Here is a 24,017-nt window from a genome sequence, read left to right as displayed (position 1 = left end):
AATGTGCCCATGGGAAGCGGGACCCGTTCCCTGTCCCCAGAAGGTGCTGGGAGCTGAGCGTGGATTCACACGGGGCATCAGCATCACCCAAACATCGCAGCAGCAGCCCTGGGTGCCCACCCTGTGCCTTAAAGGGTCTTTAATATTCAGCTCTGACAGCTGCTATGTCTGCCGGCGTGCCCGATCAATGGTTTCGTGGCAAAACAGTAGCAGGGTTCATGTTTTAAGCTTCTGTAAATTCAGTGAAGGGCAAACATACGGAGCCCTGCTCAGCTGGCCTCGGCTGCTCCCTTCAGCTGCGTGCAAAGATGACTAAAAATAGCTTTTCAGATCAGATTGGAATAACCTGGGATCTCTGGGAGGGGAAAATCTCATGCTCTTTTTGCATCTTGGAGATGCTTGCTGGGATCAAAGGTCACTTGAAGATGCGAGGTATTGTAGTTGTGCGTTTTCCTTTTGTCTACTTGCTTTCCAATTTCTGCCCTCCTGCTGGGGCTGTTCCTTGGGATTCTTGGTGACACCAAACCCTGCTTGGGTCCAGGGCTGCGCAAGGAGCTGGTGAGGGCACAGAGGTGCTGCCAGAGCTTGGAGAATGAGCTCTGTCCCGTTCCATGGTCTCGTTATCAGAAAAAGCCATTTCATGCAGGGGCAGCCCCCGTTGTATTGGGGTAGGGAGCAAATGATGTCCTATAAGTGCTCTGAGGATGTCTGCTCTAGGAAAGGTGGAACAGGGCTGCAGCAGGAGGCCCTACAACTCCAAGCCCTCCTTTTAGCGTGGCTAGCCTCGTGCTGGCTATCTAGGGAAAACCGTACCCTTAAATCCTTGGAAAATACCCCATTAGCTCTCCCCTGCTCTGAAAAGCCCTGCCATTCAGCTTATTGGGGATTAATAACTGCCTCCTAATTAATCCCTGGTTTTATTGAGTCGAACTTCAAATACAAAATGAATTGATTAGCTGTTAACTTCTGCTGGAAGGATTTTCTAGCCGCAGCACTCGCCACACTGGGGCATGCCCCTCGCTCTGCACGCTCGTTTCCGATCAGAGGCTGCACGGATTTATTTTTTTCCCAAATGACACGTTTATTTATTTTTCTAAAGAAAAAGCTTCTTAAAATTTAAACTCTCGGCCAAAAAAAAAAAAAAAAAAAAGATGCAGAGAAAGCTACCAGGCTCTGCTTATGCAAGCGCAGCCGCGAGCGGGCTGTCGCGTGGTGCTCGGGAGCGGGGAGGAGGTTGGAGACCCCCCAGCAGCGGGGGCACGAGGAGGGCTGGGGCAGCTGCTCCAGCTGCCCCCGAGGGAGGCTTTTGCCTTAAAAAGAGACCAAAGCGGCTGGATGCGTGTGTGACTTGGGGATGAGTCGCAACCCCGAAGATGATAAACTAAGATAAAGGCTCGAGGATTACATTAAGATGCATTCTCCATGACTCACAGCCCGAATTCCTACCTGACGTAAATATTTAGGCGAGCTCTCCTTGCTGGGGGCTGCTGGGTCAGTGTGGGAGGGCTGGCAGCCTCCTGTGCAGCGTGGGTTTGTGACCGGGGGGCACAGCGGGGTCTTTGGGATGCTGAGGGAGGCAGCAGCACTCCTGTCCCCACGGGGCTCCAGTGGGATGAGCCGGCAGAGGAGGTTTAGCAGGGCTGGGTATAGAGGATGCCACTGGTGATTTTTTTTTTTCCCAAAAAGTCAGGAGGAAATTGCCTCGCATTATTTTTAAGCTCTCTATTTTGCGAGCCGGTTGTTCTTAATCTTGGATTTTGCTGTAATTTTCTTCCTTTTGGTTCGCTATTGAATTGCGACAATGGCAATTTATGGCCACTTAGCTCTCAGGGATGTGTCACGCGTGGTCTTAATTAGAAGTGGATTAAGAGCAGTGGGGAGCAGGCAGTCACGGAGCACTTCAGCTCCCCGTGCAGCATCAGCTCAGCAGATTTGGGAGAGGGAAGCCAGGGATTTATTTTAAGTGGGGAAAATGGTAACTGCACAGCAAAGCACGAGCATGTTGCAGCCAGCATGAGGGTCCTGAGGGATGTGCAAGTCCCAAAGGGCAGTAGCAGGGGGGTGATGCAGTCCCGGGGGTGCCTTGTCTGGGGTCCCAGGGAACAGAGCTGGGAGCTTGGCACTTCCCATCCGGAGCTTCTCTCTGCCCCGTCTCAATGTGTGTGCACACGCGTGTCAGGCTCCAGGAGAAAAGAGTGGAGAAAGCACACATCAAAAATAATAATAATAAAACCTAAAAATAGGGAAGGGGGAGATAGGTAGGATGGAGCTGGATCAGTGCGAGCGGAGATTTGTGGGTAGTGTAAAGCTGTCAGGGTGATTTAGGGCTGGCTGGTTAAACTGTTTTATGTTCCCAGACAGTAAGTCGTAAGCAATATAAAATTTTCTATGAAGAGATGATCTCCCCTCGTCACGCTGGATGTCATCTTTCCCAGGGTGATCTCTCCTTCCTCTAACAGGCTGTATCACAGCGTGTTTATGCAGGGAAAAAAAAAAACAGATTCTGGTGAAGAAATCGTGACAGCCGAGCCCCCGAGGGGCTTCTGTGTCCTCGCGGTGGGGACCTGGCCCCAGTCACTGCATTTCGGCTGGCACGGGCTGCAAGGTCGGGCACTGGTGCTGCAGTCTGGGGTTGCTCAGAGGATGCTCCAAATTTTGCTAAGGATTGATCATTTTAGAGCGCCTTCCTTAAGGTTTATGGTCAGTGGTTAAGGATCAATCGTTTTGGAGCTGTTCTCAACTTGATCACTGCTGATCGGTGCAGTGGTGATGGTGACCACCGTTAGCTCCGTTGCTTGGAGCACGAGGATGTCTTAATTAAAGCTGACGGGCCCTGTGATAATTGTGGTCCCCGTGCATGGCTAGGATGGCTGTTGGATTGACTGTGCTCAGCTCTGAGCATCAGCACACGAGAACTGCACGGTGCATGCCCCATGAGCCTTGCACTGACCTCATCCCAGTGCCTTGGATGCAATTAGTGTTAGAGCAAGACTTCTGCCTAATTGGGCTGGCTGTTTGCACCTGCAATTAGGAAGACTTTCCTTGGAAGGAAACCTACAAAGAATAGTTCTGTTTCCTTCATTGCTGCCGTGTCACCAGGAGCAGCATCTTGAGGTCCTGGGATGTGGTTGAAGACCTGAAAAAGGGGTTTTAGGGAGGATGTGCTTGTTTAACACCACTCATGACTGTGGAAATTCTGAGGTTTTTCTCCTCTGTTCCCAACCCCAGGCTCTCTGCAGGAGCCGTCCCAGTGGTCATCCTGCAGTGGGGTTGGGGGCTCCCTCCCACCCTCCTAAATCAAAGGGAAAATATGACACAGTCTCTGAAATGCTCAAAAGGTGCAATTTCCATCTCTTCTCCTAGTAATTAAATGGCTTTAGGTGATCCGTTTCTCCACCTATTTGCAGCCCTGTTTTGGATGCCTTTGTCATCAGGCAGCTCCCTTTGAAAGGGGTGATTAATCGTGATGGGGACCAAATCCTGCAGCTCTGAGCAAGGCATCTCCTGTTTTCAAGTCATCGCTTGTCCCCTGGGGCTCTGTACGGGCATCCAGCCCTGTCCCCTGTGAGGGTGACAATGGACTGAGCCCCTATTTAATGTCACCAGACCTGGGACGTGCTGCTTCTGCTTCCCGTGGTGACTGTTCCCCATGGTGACACCTGGGCAGCAGCTCTCGTGGCTCTTACAGGATGAGAATTTTGAGAATGCTTAACTTCAAGCTGCTTTTTTTTTTTTTTTTCTGGAGGTGGATCAGTGCTAAAACGAAGGGCAAACAATGCTTTAATGCCTTGCTCTGCTACAAAAAAAGGCCCTTAATTGAGTGTTTCCATCACTGAGATTTCTCCCAGGAGCTGGAATTAATGAAAGGGCAATATTGTTCTCCGCTCCCGAAACAGCGAGATTAAAGCAAGAGGAAAGAAAAGCCTAGGTGTTTGTTGGGAGCCCAGATAACATGATGAGACCAGACCTTGCCTCCACAAGGAAAATTGGGGTTAAACTTTGGCATTGTGGTAAAGCCTCCGGTGCCCTGTGCTGCCCCTCGCCTTCTCCTTGCACGTGAATGGCATTGCTTGGTTCCCTGCTCCACCTTGCTCTTCTTACCCAAGTAAACACAGAAATCTCCAGGAAGAATTCATTAAAATGAAATGAGTTCATTAAAGGATCAAGGGAAGTGGTTTCAAAAATAAATAAATAAACCCATGCACCTTTGGCCAGCAGCAAACCCCATCCCCTTTGTGTGAGAACCCCCCCAGGGGGAAGGCAGCCCTTAAAATCTGTTATCTTAATCCCGAGCGGGGGGGCCAGGAGCACGGAAGGTCAGCGCCTGCCTTCCTGCCCTTGCCAGCATCAACCCCAGGCGCTTGTTCCACGCCTGAGCCGTTCTGCTTATGGCGGGGCTCAAATTTCAGAGCAGGAAGAAAACCGATACACCTCCTCCAGGTGTATCAGTCCTGATCCTATCTGGCGTCTTTCACCCCCAAATTATACCCTAAATCCTCGGAGAACAAAGCCAGCCAGAAAGGCTCAAGGAAGCCCCGTCGGTCCTGGGGGGAAGCTTCCTGCTGGTTTTTATCCCTCTCTCTCCTTTCTCATTTATTTACGTGCTTTTTGCCAAATCCGGGCGCTATTTGCCAGGCTGCTTTTGGAGGCTAAAAATTGGTGAGAGGCCATCCCGGCTGTGTCTTGGCTGGGGAGGATTTTAACACTGACCTCAGTAGGTTTCAGAGCGATCTCTCCCTTCTGGTTCTTGGTGCCCATCCTCGCAAGGAGCCCAGTGAAATCGGTGACATGGGGACACCTGTGCCCAAACTGGGCCAGACTGGTTAATGGGTGGGATGCATACTGGTGGTAGTGAGCAGCAGGAGTGCAGGTGTGTGCGTGGTGCTGGCTGTGGCTGCAGTGGAGGTGCTGGGAGGAGAGAAGTGGAAGAGCAGCTCTTTAATTACACTTTTTTTTTTAATTATTTATTTTTTTTCTGTTTCCTGAGCCCCCTCCTTCTCCCTCTGCGTCGCTGCTCGCCTGGGCTTCGGGCGCAACTTGAGCAGACTTGCTGGAGCAAGCCAGGCACTGCAGAGCTGCTGGGGGTTGTTTGGGGATCCTCCTTTGGGATTCGCCTCCCCTGGGATGAGCCCTGCTGGGGAGGGAGTGGCGGCCGTGCCGGGGCAGGCTGCGACGTGCAGCCCCTCGCTTCCCCCCCTTCTGCCCCCCAGCTCCTCGGCTCTCCCCGTTCCTGGAAGCTCTGCAGAGGGTTGCTGCAGCCCCCGTGGCTTTGCAAAGAAACATCTGCTTCTGTCGCCGCTTCCTTCTCCTAATGCTCTGCCATTAGGGCCTTGAATTTCGTTAACAACCTGTGTCAGAAAATGGTACCCGCGGGGGTGCGCGCAGCACCTGGCGCGTTGATGCCCAACGGCGTTGACTTTTTATTTAGCATCCTGCACTCATTGCGGAGCCTGTTGTTCCAGGCCCTCGGGCAGCCCCGTCCCAAAGAGGATGTTTTGGGAAGAAGCGGCCCCAGGCTTTGCTCCTTTGGGTGCTAGCACTGGGTGAAGCAGGTCCGGGACCTGGTGGGAGGACTCGTGCAGCATCCACGAGCAAATATAGCAAGCTATGCTCCGGCCGGACCCGCGGCTGCGGTGCGGGGGAATTCCAGCCATCAGCTGCAGCTGGGCAGGGGAGGGCAGGAGGCGTTAATAGCGGTGGTCTGTAATCAGTACCTGCAATTAGCATCTTCTCCAGCTGGCCACAAAGGCCCGGCCAGAAAACGCCGCACCCGTCCCACGCTGCGCTCTCTCTCCCGCCCCTTCATTTCACGCCTGCTTGGCTGTGGCAATGCCAGCCTCGCTGGGATGGACTCGGCGCCAGCCAGGGCAGGAAAATCATTTATTGGTGAAACTGGGCAAAATGCCTGACGCTGGAGGAGCCGGGCCCTGCAGGAGCAGGGGGAGATGCCCCAAATTTGCCTGGGGTCGTTGAGTGTCAGCCCCGTCCTCGCGGTCTTTACACCTCCGCGTTCCCCTCTGCTTAATGCTCGCTCGCGGTAACGCCAAACTGCTGCTGACATTAAGCAAATTAATATCAGGTTTAAATAGCCTGCTGGGAGCTGGCAACAGGTGGGCCGGACCCAGCTGTCAATTCCAGATTAGCGAGTGCCCGGCTAAACTTACTGCTAACGACCCTGAAAGCAATACCCTGTGCCCAGCACGGCCGCACGCTGCCACGGGGCACCAAAATGTGCGAATCTACCCCAAAAGTGCCCAGTCTGGCTGCAGCTCCTCCGGGTTTTGGTGGTTTGCTGTTTGTCTTGGTTCTCTTTCTGCTCGTACCTGAAAGAGACAGTCTTCTGCCCTCTCCTTTGAATTGTCTGCTTGAGGAAAGTATTTAAATCCTCCCTGTTCTTCCCTTCCTTTCATCCCCAGCCTGCACGGGGGTTGACGAGATTGTTTTTTTTTTTTTTTCTTTTTTTTCTTTTTTTCACCTCATTTCACGAGCAGGTTCCTAATCAGTTCTCCCTTTAAAAGGCGCTGTGCAATCAGGTCGTGAAACTCTCCTACGGAGGCTGTGAGCTCAGCCTGAACAGCAAAAAGCGTGGAGATGCCGGGGATGCTCGGTTCCCCCCTGGCTTTGCAATGCAAACGAGGGGGAGGACGGCAAATCTCGGGGGGTCGCGCAGAACCCCCCGGCACAGGAGGCTGGGGAAGCCCCTGCCCCTCTCCCAAAAGCCAGAGCCGGCGTCCCCCGGGTGCCTGTCCCTTCCCGTCATCCCTGATGCCTTGACACCCACGCGGAGTTGGTTTTAATTTCCCTTTTAAGGGGGAATTGTGTTTAATGAGGAGTTTGGCGGCCAGGGGCAGCTCCAAGCACCGCGCCAGGGATGCTGTGCTGGGGAGGGGGGGATCCTGCGGAGCTGGGTGGGTGGACTGGGGGGGGAGTCTTGGTTTTAATAGAAAAAGGAACGAGCTGGGGGTGTGGGGTGAGCCCTTGCACCTCCTTCCCGAGTCCTGAACCCCCTTGGGGCTGCTTTGGGGCAAAACTGTGTGGAAATCAGCCAAGGACTTGCTGTGGGGGATGCGTGCAGGATGAGGTTGGCTTCCCAAGAGAATGAGATCCTGGGGTTTAGGGAGCTCTGCTCATCCCACCATCCACGCTTGCCCCTCGCGGGGGGGATTTTGGGGAGGTATCCCCTGGAGCTCCCTAACCAGGGGCTGCCGCAGCCATCAATCCCCTCCCCAGTCAACCCCAGCAGGTCCCAGCCCAGCGGCGCAGATCTGGCACAGCCGCATCCCGACCCCTTCCCCAAATTACCCTCCCTAATTGGGGGGGAAATCCTCAGCACTTGGAGGGGGCAGATTCTGGGGGCGTGCAGCTGAAGCCGGTTGCCGGCTCCTTCCTCTCTGCTCCAAGTTTCTTTGCTTTGGCAGCCCTGGAGTTTACTCTGCGCCAGCCTCGGAAAAGAAAAGAGCACTTGTGCTTTGCTCCAGGGAAGGGGAGGAGGAGGAGGAGCGGGGAGAGGGGCACCGCAGCGAGGTTCCTCCGACCTCCCTCCCACCCGATTTTCATGCTAATCCCCGTCCCTGGGCCGGGACCTCAGCTGGGAGAGGCTGAGGCTGGGCAGGACGCGTGGGAGAGCGGCTCGCACCTCTGCGGGGCGCGGAGCAGCGGAGCGCTGCGCTTCCATTTGGGGTCCCAGCGGCTCCATCCAGGCACGGCGGCGCTCGGCTGCGGGCGAGCCATGCAGCCCCGTTAAGTCAACGCCAAGGGAAGGAGGGAGATACCAGCAGCGTGGAGGAGAAGCGGCCGGATCCAAAATGCTGCTAGGTGGGTGCCACTTTCCTTCCCTCGCGTGCGCCCGGCCGCTGGCATCCCGGCCGGTCCCCATTGCTTCGCGCTCCTCTTTACTGGGTAGATACTGGAGAGCCGGCTGCGGGGTCGCTGCTCGTTTCGGTGCGGAGGGCAGGGTTTAGAGGGAAGCTTCTTTGCGTGTGTTTTGCGGAGCCCTCGGCACAGCAAGGTCTGGGTTTTAGCCGGGTTTGCTGTGGCACCGGGTGTCCATCCCGTGGATGCAGGGCGAGGTCTGGGGGGGTTCGTCCTGGGCACGTCCCCGGCTGCACGGATGGGATTCAAGTGTTCGTGCCAGCAGCCAGCTTTTGCTGAGTTACTTGAGCAAATTGAGATCAATCAATGCATGAATTGTTCCTTTGTTGTTATTATTTTTTATTTAAATCTTCCTGATTTCTGGGTAGCTCTGCTAAGGTTATGGAGAGAGAGGGGGGCGCCTCTTTTTCCCTTTTGCAGTTTTGGCTGTAGGCTTAACTCTCAGTAGTGAAAAATTGACGTGGATTATTTGCTGCTGGGAAAGAGCTACAGAAATATGTGGAATTTAAGGAGCCTGGGCTCAGGAATGGGTGGCTGGTAAGAGGCTCAGCATCAAGCACAAATATTGGTTCACCTGTAGGGGCTTTTCCATGCCCTGTCCTGCACCCTTCGGGGTTTTGCAGTACTCAATTGCCTTCATTAGATTTTCCTTTTTTTGAAGCAAATCAGATCCCTATTGTTCCCGATTTCCATCCTGCCTGAAAAGCCATTTAAAAGCTGTTCTTTTTCTTTGAATCGACTCAGCCCTGTATCGTACACCCACAAGCCAGTCCCTCCCCTGCCCAAGCACACATGCAGCCTTGTTTCTTCAGCTCCCAGCCTGCTAATCCTAATTACTTATGGGATTCAAGCAGAGTTTGATTCACTGCATCTTATTGATTTTTCCCAGGGCTGCAAAAAAAAAAAAAAAAAAAAAAAAAAGAGGAAGAAACGGGTTGCGGGCTGACACGGCTTTATTTTGTCCTTGCTCTGCGTCTGGGGGTCAGCTCTGACTCCTGGGCATCCTCTGGCTCCGTTCTGCCTGCTGCACCCGCACCATGAACGTTTGATGCTTTTCATGTGAAACGAGGCTGGGTGGGGAGAAGGCGGCAGGCAGCGCCTTTGAAGGAGAAGCAGTTAAAAAAGCTCGCAAGGCTCTGTGGTGTTTGTGGCTTTCGTTTTTTTCTTTTTTCTTTTTTTTTCTTTTTTTTTTTTGGCAGGCTCAGGCTCATTGAGTTGAGCTGCGGCAGCGAGCGAAGTGTAACGTTTGCTCTCGCACCCATTTCACGCACAGCTTCACGGCTGGGAATTTCGGGGGCTTTTATTGTCATCAGCCTGAACTTTCTGCGCCGCTGCTGGAGCAAGGACGGGGCTTTGCAGGAGCCTCCAGCAGAGCCGTGCGTCTCCCAGCTGCCCGTGCCAACAGGCTTTGTGCCGTGCAGGGTGGCTGCTGCTGTTCCCGTGTGCATGCGTGTGCACATACGTGTGCGTGTGCACGCATCCATGCACACACATGCCTGCAATACTTTATCCCAGCACCGTGCTTGGTGCTGGCTGGGGTTTTCTGAGAGCAGCAAGTCCAGGGCAATCACGGATGTTATTGAACTGGCACATCTGACAGGGCTTGACCGAGGTGCTGTCATTTTTTTAACTACGGCCTTGCTCATCAGCTGTCTTGTGTGGATCACTTTAATGTTTCTAATGGCTTGAAGCATGGTCCTTCCTCCGTGAACTGTCTTTCCCTGTGTTCCTGGAACACGTAACAACAGTTCGTGGGATATCTATCTAGAACGCTGCTCAGGCAAAGCAGGTTTAACAACAACAAAAAGTGAAGCTTGCTGTCTCAAATATGTAGGAAATGTTGTAAAGCCCCTAAAGCTTTAATTTTAATCTTTGAAATGCAGCAGACACACAGACGTGTTTGTGTCTGCATGCACTGATATATGTGCAGACCGTGCCCACTGCTGTAGCAGAATACTTTATTTAACATTATTTTTCCTCGGTATGCTTTCTTCCTCCTTAGCCCCTGAATAAGTTTCCAGGTCCCCTCAAATGGCAGAGCAAGGAGAAGGGATCAGCCCAGCCTCACTGCCCTGTGCTGAGTTGGGATTTTGCTGCTCGGGTTAGGACTGTGCCTTGTGAAGTATGTGCGTGTGGCAAGGGTGAGGGCTTCTCACCCCCTCGTGTTTCAAACACCTCTTCAAGGAAAAGGTGAAGGCCTCGCAATGCTCTGAATTTCAATGTTTTGACTGAAGAAAAGTTATTTTCTTAAGATGTTGCAGCTCCGCAGCACGTTTGTAAAGCTTTAACCCGTCGGGCTGTAAGCGCCCTCTCTGCCTAAGGTGACTGCTAACATTTGAAATTATAAATGCCACATTATTTTTTTATGCTCTGTTATAGTGCACAAACAGAGTTTTAAATCAGGATTTTGCGCTCCTGCTTTTCCCACTCCCTGTTTTTGTTTGCACTTGTCAAATTCCTGCGGCCCTCCCAGCTCTGGGAGCTGCTGCCCAGCCTTGGTGAGCTCAGGACCACCGCAGGGACAAAGCCCCCTTACGATAAGGAGCAGCGTGGTCCAAAGGAGTTGGGGGGCTCTTGGCTCTCTAGGAGGTTTTGTCTTGCCTTGAAAATTAGGCACTGTGAGCAGCTTGCTGGGAATTTGCCCAGGTTGGAGGTAGAGGGGAAGCACTGGGAAGGGCTCGGGTGAGGTGCTGGGAAATGCTGGGACCCCGTGGAGTGGCGGTGCCCACGGGGGGATGCTGCTGGGGTGGATGATAAAAACCCTAGCCAGGGGGTGTCCCTGCTCTGTACCCCCAGGTTTCAGGACTCACTCCTGTGCTGCAAGGTAAAACTGGGGCTGTGGTGTTGCTTTGAGTCGCAGTGGGTGAATGGTGACTTCTTTGCTTCCTGCTCCCTCTGGAAATCATCTTCCTACCCGTGTGCGCGTGGGCACGGTGCTGGCAGGCATCAGGGGACAGCAACAGCAGCTGCTCCCTTGCCTTGCACCTGGAACGGCTCCGGTTCAGTGCCCGGGTTATCAGAGCTGGGGTGCGTTGGGGTCTCCATCACCGCCAGGCTCAGGAAGGGATCGGGGTGCGCTTCTGGCACACCAAGGAGCGCATTGTGCTCTGTCCTGCCCTGCTGCTCCAGGGCTTCTCCGGCAGACGGTGGAACTTTGCTTTTCCTAAGGTTGTTTTGGGTGAATTTTCCTGTAAATGCAGCAGTTGCTCTTGTTCCCGGGGGCTTGCTCTCAGAAACGTCTCGGGGAAAACATCTGTTCCCTGCTCCCAGCCGTTACCGACATCCCGGGGAGGCACCGGGGAGCCTGAGCTGGAATTCCTCCTGCAGCCTCCCCTCCACAATATTTTTAGACCGAGCAGTCATCTCATCCCGACCTCCAGTCTGATACGGGCCAGAAATATCACCAAGCTGAGGGCAGAAATCACTTTTGATTTAAAACCATTCTTAATTATACTTCACCTTGCTTGAGCAGTGGATCGCTGACAAGTATTGTGAGCAGATGCCAACATTTTTTTTTGAAGTTTCTGTGCAAATGATGCTCCCAGCAGCCTGCTGACAAGCCCTTTGCCAGCACCGGCACTTTGATGACCCATTCCAGCACCCGCTGATGTCCTTAAGCTTGTAATTACTGCAGGGGCTGGGTATTTAACAGATTTTTTTTTTCCTTCTGCGGAGCGGGATGTTCGAACAAGTAGGCTGGCTGTTCCCACTCTTCTCCGAAGTGATTATATTAGCACGGTCCGGGTAGGAGTGGCGGAAATTACAATGAAATACTAGCGGTAGGAAATAAAAATCTAATTAAAAAATAATGACAGATGTGCGTCTGCTTCCAAACATTGAATATGACCAGGCTCGCCCCAGGGCAGACTGAGTGGAGAGTTATGTACTTCTGCAGCTGTCAGCGCAAACGTGACAGGCTCTGTTCTCGGGGCTGCTCTAAAACCCCGAAATAAGCAGAAAGCAGCAGGGGGGAGGCAGAGGGCTCTGACCTTTATAAAATTGGGGGGGGGGGGAAGGGTATAAATGGGCTATTTTTCTGTCCTGGCTCCGGGCTGTGCCACCTGCTTGCAGGTGACCCTGGGCACGTCCCTTGTCCCCCGCGAGCCCTTGCTCCTTCCCCTTCCTGCTGCTGTCCCTCTCCTTTAGTGCCAAGGGAAGGGCTGGTCCTGCTCGCAGAGTGCCAGGGATGAAGCGTGGCCGGGTTCACCTGCCCCCAGGTGCTTCGTTCAAAGGAATCATTAACGATCCCTGCCATGGAGGAAATGCCACATGATGAAAAATGTGCCTTCGCTCTGAGGCAATTCAAAAGGCCGGTAGAGAAGGGAGCCCCGTAATTTGTTCCAAATTGGTTATTTTGCTGAAACGGTGAGAAAGCATCAATTTTGAGTCTTTTCTCCCTTTTCATTTCTGTCAGCTGCTCCCCGGCTGTAATGAATTTGGCTCGGCTGTAATTTTTATGATTTAAATGATGCTCAGGATAAAGGCTGAGCTAAGCTGGGGCTCCAGGTTTCCACTCGAGCTCCCTTTTGGAAATACCCAGAGCCCCTGATACCATCCCCAGAAGAGGAAGGCGATGATGAAGAGGGGAGTACTTCAGGGAGCCGGGCTCAGATGAGAGGGCTTTTATTTTTTTTTGCTCATTTATAGCTATTTTATCATGTCATTGTGCAGTGTTCCTGCTGTGGATCCTGTGGCTGAGGTACCCTTGAGGACCCGGTGCGTTGACTGGGAGGCAGCTGGGTGTGGGACATCACGTTGTCCCTGCTCTTTTTCCTCACCAACAGGGACATTTCCCTTCTCTGCAGCCACACCGTGGTGAGCAAAACCCCTGCCTGCCTCTGATGGGGGTGGTGAGATCACTGCAGCCCCAGGCTGGTGTCACCAGCGGGGGACAGATAAATACTGTCCCCCCCCTGACAGTCCAGACAAACCGCCCTGTCTGTGCCGGGGCATTCACAGGGATGTCATCAGAGTTTATCTCGAGGCTGATTCCCTGCCAGATCGCGTCACGCAGGCAAAAGGATGTGACAAGGGGACGGAGGCGAGAGGCGGCGTGTCCCGCGTGGTGGCTGCGAGGGCTGGGGACCTGGGTCCCTGTGGTGGCAGCTCTGGGGGCTTCTTGCTCCTTCCCGGCACCCTGTGCTCTCTGTGGCCCCGCAGCCCACCCGGACCCCTCTGCAAGAACCTGAATGAGTCCAGGCCAGAGCTTGGGTGCCCAAAGAGGTGCTGGAAGGGCCCCAGCAGAGGACGAGCAAAGCCCAGGGTGTCTGGGTGACACAGGGAGCTGGGACACAGCAGGGAGGAATATTGGGGTGCCCTAAGCTGGGGTGCTTGCTCCTCCTGTGACCCTCCAGCCTTATTGCAGCGGTGCTGCAAGAGCGTGGACCCTACAGAAGGAGGCAGCCCTGCCTGGCCAGGCAGCAAACCCGGGGCTTGCAGGCGTCTTCCCCATCTGTCTGAGCTGACACGGCGTTGAGTGCAGTCTCCCTCGCAGAGGGATGGCTCTCTCCTACACGAGACCGAGGCTTCTCAGCAGCTTTCCTTCCTCCTCCGTGCACAGCAGAGATTAAATTGAACTGTCACCACCTTCGGGTGCCGAGGGATGCTGCTGCGGCGCCCGGCGGTGCTGCGCTCGTTGTGTCCTCTGCGTGCTCACACTGCTCCCAGCCTCCGGCTTCATCCTGGTGCCATCCCACTGGGGATGGGGATCTGGGATCAGGGACCTGTGGGGCAGCGTGCTGCTTCCCTCCCTGAAGCCCCTTGCGTCTGGGAGTGCAGGATTTGGGAGTGGAGATGTGGGGCTGGGCACCGGAGGGCTGGATGGGCTTGGGAACCCCAAGGGGATGGAGCTCGCCTTTGTTAGAGGCTTTGGGAGCACGAGCAGCTCCTTCCCTGCTCCAAAAGCATGAGTCATTGCCGGGAGATGAGGTTAAAAATCTTAATGCAGAGAAGAAAAACAAAATCTCACAAATAGGTTTGGACTCGGGGGGTTTTATATCTTTTGGGGGTAATATGGTTGGCTTTCCCGTCTCTTCTGCTCAGCTCCTTATAGATGGAAAAGTGATAATGGGAAAAGCAATCTATGGGGAAAAAGCAGCCCCAGGATGTGGGGATTGGGGCTGGCCCCAGCCTGCCCCCCCCCCCCCCACTCCCCGGGCAGCAGCTCGGTTTTGGTTTCACCTTTGAAGGCGCGGGGCACGAGTGGAAACTGGCTCACGAGGCAGCGGCCGCCCGTCGTGCCATGCTGATGATAAATGCGCTCGTGCACACAGGTCACCTGCCCGCCGAGCTCTCCAGGCATGCCACGGCGGAGAAAAATAGCGATGATTAAATCAAATCAAGGCTTCTGCTGCTGCACGGGGGTAAATGGAGATGTTGTGATTGACTCCTGACCCCCCCAATACCCCTTCGCAAAGCTAAAGGGCAAAATAATTACTGTCCTCTGTGGGTGGTACGTGCCCTGGGCAGGCAGCTCTGGTCCTTTCCATCGTCCCAACTGATGGTTATCACGCAGGTTGTGGGGTCCCCAAGACCTGGGGAGGGACAGGAGCTGCTCAGCCCCCCCCATACAGATGCTGCTGCATACCAGATGCTTGTACCATCAGCCTTGGGGGGGCAAAATCCAGCAAAAACATCGCGGGTGTCTGGAGAAAAGCATCCCAGGCACAGATGAATCCCGGGGGATGTTTTGTGGGGCTGTTTGCCCCCCCCAGACCTGCCAGTTTTCCTGGCTGTGCTGAGAATTGGGCTGGGGGCCCCCGCTGCGAGGAGGCCGAGCGCTGCCGTGTGGTTGTCTGCCCCGCGGCGTTTCGCTGCCCTGCCTGTTCCACCTTGCCTCTCGTCTCGAGCCGGTTTTGTTTCCCTGCTGCCGATTTATTTATTTATTTTCCCGTGGCTGCCTTGAGCTCGCCACAGTCGGAAGCAGCCGGGGTTGGTTCTGGTGCTGATCGGGCATCAGGCTTGGTGCTGGTCTTCCTCCTCCTCCTCCTCATCCTCGTCCTTTTGGTCCAGGTTCTGGTGGCTCCCCTGCAGGTGCAAAGGGCAGGAGCAGCCTGCGGGGTCCGACCCAGTTGCTCCCTCTGGAAATAGGGTGGAAAATCAGCCTGCTGCTGGCCGGGACAGCCTAGCTGACTTCTGCACTTTTGTCCCCAGAAGCTGCAAAGGAGAGGACGCAGCAGCCTGAAAATTGATTAAAAACCTTAAGTCCTCTTTTCTCAGTTGCATTAGCACAAGGATAAATAGTGCATATTTTCAGCCCCGGAAACCCGGTCTCTGGTTTCACCCAGCTCCTGTAAGCATTAACCCTGAGCCAAGGTGGCCGGGCAGGAATGTCCTGAGAGCAGAAAGGAGCCTCTTGCCCCAGGACATGTCGAGAAGCCTGAAGAGAGAGGAATTTACTCCGGGGCTGCCCGCCATCCCCTCCCCGGTGTGTGGAGCCAGGTACAAAGCAGGTCCTAATCCAGGCACATACCGTGGGGCCGCGGTGCTTATCGGGGCCTGGCTGCACCAGCAGCAGGTAGTCAGGGCTGAGAGCATCCTCTGCGGGCACCGAGCACCGTGGACCAGGGGCAGGGGGGTTCCCTTGGTGCCTCCTGCAGGACGTGGGTGCTCTTTGGGGTTTTAATGGCCTCGGGAGTCTTGTTTGGAGGACAGCAAGGGTGGCAGAAAATCCTATTTGTTTTGGAAGGTGAGAGGCTCTAAATTGCACCCGCATTTAATGCTAAAAGATTTTTGGTGCAAACGGAGCCCCGTGCTTCTTGGGTGTCACTGGGGTGGAGGTGCCAACCCGAATCCCACAGCTCCAGGCCACCAGCAGGTAACGGGGTCTCAGCAGCAGCTCGGGGTGACCCCAGTGTGATGGTAGTAAATGGACTCATCCCAAAATTTTGCTCAATGCTTGTGGCAGGGCTGGAGGGCTGCTTTGCCAGCAGCTGCCTGCTGAAGCAGCGCTCATATCCTGGAGGTGCCCAGACCCGGGTCGGCATCCAGCTGCGTGCGCCCAGCCTGGGGGACATCCCAGGGGGTGCCACAAACCCGATACCCCTATACCCACCACCATCCCCCCCATCCACCCTGCAGGAAAGCACCCCCCTGGGGATCACCACCAGCACGTCCCCAGTCCTCCCCCACCACCTCAGGGACCCCAGCCCATCGGTCGGCCACCGTGGCCACCGTCCCCGTGGCCGAAGCGCGGCCACCGCCACGCGGCCTTCCCCGTTGCCGGCTGCCGCTAGTGGCCACTGCCGCCGTTGGCTGCCGGGAGCATCGGTGGAGCCAGACAGTCCTCGCAGCAAGATGGCTGCTCCCATGCTGCCGTGAGCGCGGGCGGCAGCCGCAGGGCTTTGTTCCCGGGGCCGCTGCAGCGCCCGCGGGGCGCCCGCCCCATGCGTTGAGCGGGGAGCCCCGCCGGGGCAAGGGGAGGGGGGCGGCATATGTGTGTGTGTGTGGTGCTTCGCCCTGCATCCGGGGGATTGTTTTATTTTATTATTTTTTTTTGTCTTTGCATTGTTTTTCTTTTTTTTTTTTAAATTAGTATTTTTTTTTTCCTGTATAAAAACCAAAATCTCGGGAAGTTTGCGAGCCCCCTGGCCCCAAAGCTCATGGCAGCGGTTCCATGGTACGTATGTGTAGAGGGAGGGTGGGCGTGCGGGGCCGGGGAGCTGGGGGAGTTGCATGCGGCTCTGCTCGCACTTGGCAAAGCTCTGCCTGGAGCCGGGCGGGCGGTTTCAGTGACACGGCCAGGGCTGAGGGACCTGGGGCGTGCGTGTCCCAGCAGGGGCTCCTTGTCTTGCAAATAAATCCTGCCCAAACTTCCTTACAGACAGTGCTCCTGCCCACAACCCTGTGCTCCTGGCGGGAGCAGCACATGCAGGAGCTGGGGTGCAATCTTAACACCCCTGCTTCCCAGCTGAATTCAGCCCCCTCCGGCACGCTACCTGCTCCTGAGGACACACTGTGCTAAAATCTCCCCGCAGGCAGCAGCAGGGCAGCAGAACCAGCCCAGGTGCACGGTGGCTGCCCCGGGATGCACAGGACACGGCTGCATCGCCAGCAGCCCCTGCACTGTCCCCTGCTCTGCCCAAGCAAGGCTGCACGGGCCCTGTGCACCCCCAGAGCCATCACTGATGTGCGTGTATATATATATATATATATATATATATTATTTTTTTTCTGTCCAAGGGGTGAGTTTTTTGCTGGGTTGAGTGTCTGGGTGCAGTGTGTAGACGTGGTTGGTCACGGCAAGGGGACAGTCTGGGGACCGTGCGCTGTCCCTGCTGCAGCCAGGGCACCCAGCTCGGTGCCCACCCAGCCCAGGGGCTCGGGGCAGGTGGGCACCGAGCCCACGAGCCAAGTTTTGGAGCCTGCACAAGGCACGGCGGAGGGGGGGGAGGCACCAGGGCGCTCCCCACCCAGACAGAGCCTGCGTTCCCCGGGGAGCGTCCGACAGGCGCTGGCAACCGCAGAGGAAACATTTAGCAAGACGGGTCTTGGCTCCGGCTCTCACAAAAGCCCTTGCAGTTTCCTAATTAACGGACTGCAGAGCAGATGCACTTAGTGGCTGCGGGTGAGGCTTTTCCACTGGCCTGAGGAGGACGAGGCTGCAACTTCGCACGCGATCGCCCGGTGCTGGGGATCGCCCTCCGAGCGCTCCCGGCTGCACCGCGCCGCAGAGGCGTGCGGTGAGGAGGGAGGCTTGGGTCTGGGGAGCCAAGCAAGCAGTTATATTCAATAGGCTTAACGAGGACAGGGAACCTGCATGCCTGTTGCAAGCCCAGACAGCTTTGCATTCCCTATGTCGGGAGGAAGCTCACCCCTTCCTCGCCCTCTCCATGAAGGGCGTTTTGCAGCCCCCGGGGGGTGGCAGGGTGCAGGGGGCAAGGGTATGAGGGCAGTGGTGCGGTGCCAGAGATGCTTTGGGGTGGCTGTGAGCCCTGCATACCCTGGGGGGGGGTAAGAGCTGGGTGGGTGGGAGGGGGTTTGGGGGGTGCTGGGGGTCGAAGCATTGCTCCAGCACCAAATCCTGAGGCTTTCCATGATGGCTGTGGGAATGGCTCCAGTCCTTGGGGGTTTTGTTCTTTAGAAAAACCCCTAATCCCTCTTGGCTTTCTCAGTGAGTTACACTGAGTATTTCCTGGCTTGCACTGGTGACCTGCTGCTGAAGGTGCATTTTCTTTCCTTTTCCCCCTGTGCTTCGGTTTTCTCCCCTTCCCTGCTCTGCACTGTGTTCCTCCTCCTCCCTTTATCGAGGCTCAGTTTGATTTTTCAGTCCTGTTCCTGGAGGAATACAAGGATTGGACTGAGTGGGGCTTAAGTACAGGCAGGGAGTTAAGTGGCTGCTTAAACACTTGAGCTAACTGGTTTAAAGACGTGCTTAGGTCCTTGGTAGCCTTCTGTAGGTGCTGGGGAGTCCTGGCTCTTCCTCCACTGTTGGGGACAATCCAGGAGCTGCTCACTGGCTGTCCCCAGCTCCAGGCGGCCACAGGTCCTGGCTGCCAGCCCCCCCCACCCTTGGGGACAAGCCAGGCTGGTGGCACTGGCTGTGCAAGGAGCACTGTCTGTACCTGACCCCAAAGCCTGTGCAGGTTTGGTGGCTTCCTGAAATAAAGGCAAGCAAGGAAAGGATGAAAATGTGCACACGCAGGCCCTGGGCAAGTGTTTGAGTTGCTCCTTGGCCTCGAAGGCGACTGGGTTCAGCTCAAAATCCACCCAGGACAAGGCTCCCTGCAAGCCTGGGTGATGCTGCCTGCCTGAGGAGGTGAACAAGGTACTTTGGTCCTTCCTGGTGGTTTGGGGAATGGAGTGTTTTCTCCTCTGGGGGGGGCAAACACTCTGATTTGTGATGTTTTGTTGAAAGCCAGCGTTGAAGTTTCCATATCCTCTGAACGTTGGCTGCAGCATGAAGGTCTGCTCTGGTTGGGAGTGCATTCAGACGGCCCCGTGGTCAGGTGAAGGACCACGCCGTGCATGCCGGTCCCACCACGGGCACCCAGAGCTGCTGGGGACACCAAAAGAGGTGCTCAGGGTCCTGCCCTCCGAGCACCCCCACCACCGCCGTGTCACCGCAGCTCCTCGATAGCAGGCAAGAAAAAAAAAAATAGCAAAGACCGAGGATTGCAAGGGCCCTAATCCCTTTCCCCTTGTGTCTCTTTCATCTCCAGTCGAACCAGGAAAGTGGTAATAGACCTTCCTTACTAAATTAAATGTAGAGGCTGCTCCTCCAAGGCACGTTTCAGTTCAACCGTAGTGTTTGATTTCCCAGCCACAGCAATATGGTGCCTCCAGGGAAAAAGCCAGCTGGGGAAACTTCCAATTCCAATAAAAAGTGTAAGCGCTATTTCAATGAGCACTGGAAGGAAGAATTTACCTGGCTGGAGTTTGACTATGAGCGGAAACTCATGTTTTGCATAGAGTGTCGGCAGGCGCTGGTGAAGAACAAGCACGGTAAAGCAGAGAACGCCTTTACCGTGGGCACGGACAACTTCCAGCGCCATGCCCTGCTGCGGCACGTCACCTCCGGCGCCCACCGCCAGGCGCTGGCGGTGAACCGGGAGCAGCTGGCTTTCGAGGCCCGCGTCCACGGCCACCCGGAGCTGCGCTCGGTCCTCAAGGTGGAGGTGAACCCGGCGAAGGTGGCCATCCTCACCACCGTCTACTGGATGGCCAAGGAGGAGATCCCGGAGGAGAAGTGCTCCTCTCTGCTGGACTTGCAGAAGTTCAACCTGTGCCAGGCGCTGCTCGCCTCCGAGCACAGCGAGTACTACCACCCCAGCAGCGTCAGGGAGATGCAGGTGTGTACGGTGTGGGCTGGGGGTCTCTCTGCCCGTGGTGTTTGGTGGCTGTTTTGGGGCTGGACCATGCTGTGAAGCTCCCGTGGCACGTAGCAAAGAGGTTTCAGTGCTTGTGGTGGGAGCTCCGCGCTTTGCAGCACCCCTGAGCTTGTGTTGCGTCGAGCATCGCCGGCGTTTCTTCAGCTGCTGCATGTGTGAACAGGAGCCTTGGGCACATGCTCCCATCCCACGGGCTAGGGCTGGGGGTGAGCGTGTGCTCTGCCTCGCCAGGGCTAAAAAAAAAAAAAAAAAAAAAAGCATTTTTGCAGCAGGGACTGCGGGAAGCAAGGAAAGGCAAGATCAGAGCCACCTCCTTGGCTGCTCTGATCCCACCTGGATGGATGCTGGAGCCAGGCGATTAGCCAGCTTTCCCATATTTTCGGTAGAGACTGATGGCAAGTGCTTCCACGTTAAAAAATAATAAACACAGCACCTTGTTGGTGTCATTCCCTGATGTGACAACTCAGGAGGACGGAGGGGCTAGAGAAAGCAATGGGCTCCATCGAGGGAGCAGGGGGCTCTGAGCCATGGGTGTGCCTCCAGAGCACACAGGGACTGGAAGCAGCCGCTCCTGCTGCCAGAGCGCAATGCCCATCGCTGCAGGTCGATGCTGCAGGCTCAAAGGATGAAAGCTCGGGACTTCAATTAGCACGCCAGCACAGTGGGCTTTTCCTCTTTTGCCCTAAACTGAGTGATCAGAAAAATCGAGTAGCCATAGAGTTTAGAGAGGATACATGTATTTTTTGAATTTTACAAACGCTTCATGCCTGTTAAAATCAAATTAATTTTTTAGTGACGCTTGGCGGTTTGCCAGGCATTTTAGATACATAAAGAACCCTATTTCACTGCGGATAGGCTAAATCCACTAATTAGATTTCTCAGCCTGGAGTGATACTTACAGCGTTTGCACTTGCAGAGAAAGTTTTCCCTTCGAACCAGCGGGATTTCCATGAAATGGATAAAATGGAGCGAAGAAGGGAGAGATGCCCCAAAGTTTTATTGTTGCTTTGCTTGAAAAGCACTGAAATGATGGAGTCACAGCTGAAGAAGCAGAGGTTAGGTGTCTTAATGAGCTCCTGGCACCATCAGGGTCCCGGGAGCCCTGAGGAAGTGGGGAGGGAGGAGGATGCAGGGAGCTGGCTGCCTTCAGCCCACAGGGCTGCCGACCTTAACTCGCTGCTTGGGATGCGGCCAGAGGAAGCAGGAGGCAGCATATTAGAAAAGAGAAAGCAATTTCCAGCAGGGAGTTGACTTGTATATACAACTCACACAGCATTATAAGGCCAAAATTGCTTTTGAGGTCTGCGGACACGACCATAACATAACCTGCTCTTGCAGCGTGATTCAGCGCTCGTGGCTACTTTAAGTGCTATTGCTGTGCACTTGGATGGAACAGAGCGAAAAGCGAGCGCCAGCAAGTTGTGAGCTGAGTGGTGGGACAAGGCAGCATTGCATGGCTTTAAATAAGGTTTGCAGAGATGCTTTCCATGGCTCTTTCCATGAGAAAGCTGGATTTGGTACTCCCATGCCAAATAGCTGTGACCGATGGACTTGCTCCATGTTTTAAGCTAAAATTTAGGAAAATATTTTTACTCAGGAATGGGTGCTAAAACATTCCAATTTCAAGCATGTGTCTGAAGTTGTAGTTCAGATGTGCCAACGTCTCATTGACTTTCTCTAGCTCCTAAAAACCTGAGGGACCAAAAGCAGGGTTTGCCAACATCTGAACTCCAGGTTTGAGAGCAATTTGTAGGCACTTGCATTTAAGCGCCCCAGCTGTTACACCTAAATCAGCGAGCAGCTTAAAACATGAGCAAAAGTGGCTTTGAATCCTCTGGGCAATGCTCTGCTTTGAAGGCAGGTGGCCAGTGGGAGCCAAGCATGTGCTTAAGGGCTTCTCAGATTCGGGACCTTGCGCTGCTTTTGGGGAGATCTGAGCGTGGGTGCCTTGCAGCTTGTCTTGCTAGGGGTGCTGCACATCTCCCGCGTGCTTTTAAAGTTCATTTGTATTTCTCTTTCCCTCCCCGCCTGCCCTGCGCGTCCTTAACTGGCTCAGGCAGCGATCGCCAAGGTCCTGCACAACGAGGACAGGCACAGGATAAAAGCCTCGCCGTTTGTCGGGCTGGTGGTGGACGAGACGGTGGACGTCCTGGAGCACCGCAACCTCGCCATGTTCACCACCACCGTCTCCCCCTGCAACGGGCAGACCTCCACCACCTTCCTGGGGAGCTTCGAGCTGCCCGCCGGGGAGGCCTCCACGGTGGCGGGCAAGGTGGGCGAGGTGATGCGCTCCTTCGGCATCCCCACCATGAAGATCACCTGGCTCAGCGCCGACAGCGCCTCGCTGGTGGCCGAGCGGCTGAGCGGGGTGGGGACGGCGCTGAGCTCCCTCTGCCCGCTGCTCACCGAGATGCACTGCCTGTCCCACGGGAGCTCCCTGCTGCCCACCCAGAGCATCGTCAGCATTGAATACCTCCAGAAGTACGAGACCACCGTGGACGCCGTCTACAGGCTCTACTCCAGCTTCAGGGGAGAAAGCAACAGCCTGCAGGAGTTGCGCAGCGTCCTGGACCTCTGCGAGATAGACCTCGGGAGCCCCAAAGCCATCCACTGGACTTCTATTTTCCCGGCTGTGGAAGCCATCGATTCCTCGTGGCCCACGCTGGTGCTGCTGCTGGAGAGCGAGGCAGAGCGGTCGCCTGTGGCCCTTGGCCTCTGCGAAGAGCTCAAGAAGTTCCAGTTTGTGGCCTTCACCAAGATCCTCCTGGACGTCCTCCCCATCTTCCAGAAACTCAGCCGCTTTTTCCAGATCGAGGACTTTGACCTCTCCATCCTGAAGCCCATCGTCTCCGCCACGGCCACCACCCTGCAGGCCCAGAAGAGCGCCAGCGGCCAGAACCTCCAGGAGTTCCTCAACGAGATGAACGAGCACCCGCGGGACGACCGGGAGGGCGAGAGACGTCTCTACTACAAGGGCGTGGAGCTGGCCAACTGCTCCAAGGTGCACCTGAAGCACTTTGAGCACCTGAAGGAGACCTACTTGGAGAGCGTGCGGGGCAATCTGCTGGACAGGTTCCCCAGCAGCGTCCTGGAGGCCGTCAGCTCCTTCTCGGCCATCTTCAACCCCAAGTGCTACCCCCAGTCTTTGGAGGACATCGGCAGCTACGGGGTCAGCGAGCTGAATTTCCTCCTGCAGGCCTACTCCCGGGTGGTGGTGAGCGAGAGGGCCCTGAGCGATTTCCCCCTCTTTAAGCGGATCGTCTTCAGCCTCAGCCAGCTGTCCTTCAAGGACCTCTGCGTCAAACTGGTTTACAGCAACTCTGAGATGCACGAGCTCTTCCCGGACTTCGCCGTCCTCGCGGCCATCGCCTTGGCCTTGCCGTTGGGCTCAGTCCTGGCTGAGAAGATCAGCCGGGGCCGGGAGCTGCTGAAGCGCGGCCGGTCGCGCTGCGTGAAGGACGAGGGGCTGTCCGACCTCATGAAGATCGCCATCGACGGGCCGGCCGTCAACGAGTTTGACTTTGCGTTGGCCATCGAGTACTACGAGAGCATGCGGGAGTCCGGCTTCATCGTGGCGCAGGTGAAGTGAGGGGTGGCTGGTGAAGGCAGAGCCCTGCGGGCAGGAGCCTGGTCCTACGGCAGCCCCGAGCATCTCCTCCATGCTGCCTTCCCTATCACCGGTCACCGTGATGATGATGTTTGGCTCCGCGCTGGGAAGAAGGGAATGGGATGCTCCACAAAGCCACGCCAGCCCCACTGCTGCCCTTCATCCCCCAAAGCAGACGTCAGAATTGGCCAGAATTTCAACTCCTGGTGGAGTTCCCCTTGGGTGTCACCACAGATGAAATTCCACCTTGCGATGAGGTCTTTCCAGGGTGTTGTTTTTAATTTTTTTTTAGGGGTGATGAAAGCAAATCTTCTCCTGAGCTCAAATGTAACATTGCCTTTGCACAACACCCGGCAGCTTTTACTTAATACTCTGCAAAAATATCTGTTTTTTGTTATTTTGGAGCCTCAAGAATGAATGCAGCGAGGGCAGCGTATCTCTCTAGCTCTGTGGCAAACCCAGAAATGCCTGGTGGTGTCTTGTTGGTATTCCTTGCACATGGCACAAGGTATTTTTAACAGTGGCATCGAGTCATGATCATTTCAGAAGCAAGTGATTTAAAGAACGGTATTGTAATCACTGGGGAAATAGTAACTTTTAAATGCATCATTGTGTATATATGTGTATGTATATATATATAAATATATATATAAATATATATATATGAAAAAGATCTACCTTAACTTTCCTAGTGTTTAAAGTACAAAGAT

General features: G+C 55.0%; 2 protein-coding genes across 2 annotated transcripts in view; both read left to right on the top strand.

Moving 5' to 3' along the window:
- The window catches only part of ZNF385C (zinc finger protein 385C), a 73,704-nt gene that overhangs the window by 32,305 nt on the left and 17,382 nt on the right, over window positions 1-24,017 (top strand).
- Window positions 16,418-23,944, top strand: C24H17orf113 (chromosome 24 C17orf113 homolog). Its single transcript, XM_032202947.1, has 3 exons — window positions 16,418-16,489; window positions 19,032-19,661; window positions 21,757-23,944. Exons 2-3 carry the CDS (start codon window positions 19,143-19,145, stop codon window positions 23,287-23,289), a joined length of 2,052 nt encoding a protein of 683 aa, XP_032058838.1. The 5' UTR covers window positions 16,418-16,489; window positions 19,032-19,142; the 3' UTR covers window positions 23,290-23,944.

The sequence above is a fragment of the Aythya fuligula genome, chromosome 24 (assembly GCF_009819795.1).
Source record: "Aythya fuligula isolate bAytFul2 chromosome 24, bAytFul2.pri, whole genome shotgun sequence".
NCBI classification, from domain to species: domain Eukaryota; kingdom Metazoa; phylum Chordata; class Aves; order Anseriformes; family Anatidae; genus Aythya; species Aythya fuligula.
The sequence above is the reverse complement of the archived record's forward strand: the minus strand, read 5'-3'. Positions and strand labels throughout refer to the sequence as shown.

Coding starts and splice junctions, on each gene's coding strand:
- C24H17orf113 (XM_032202947.1), top strand. CDS start 19,143: ATGGTGCCTCCAGGGAAAAAGCCAGCTGGGGAAACTTCCAATTCCAAT. Junction 19,662..21,756: donor GCAGCGTCAGGGAGATGCAG/GTGTGTACGGTG, acceptor TAACTGGCTCAG/GCAGCGATCGCCAAGGTCCT.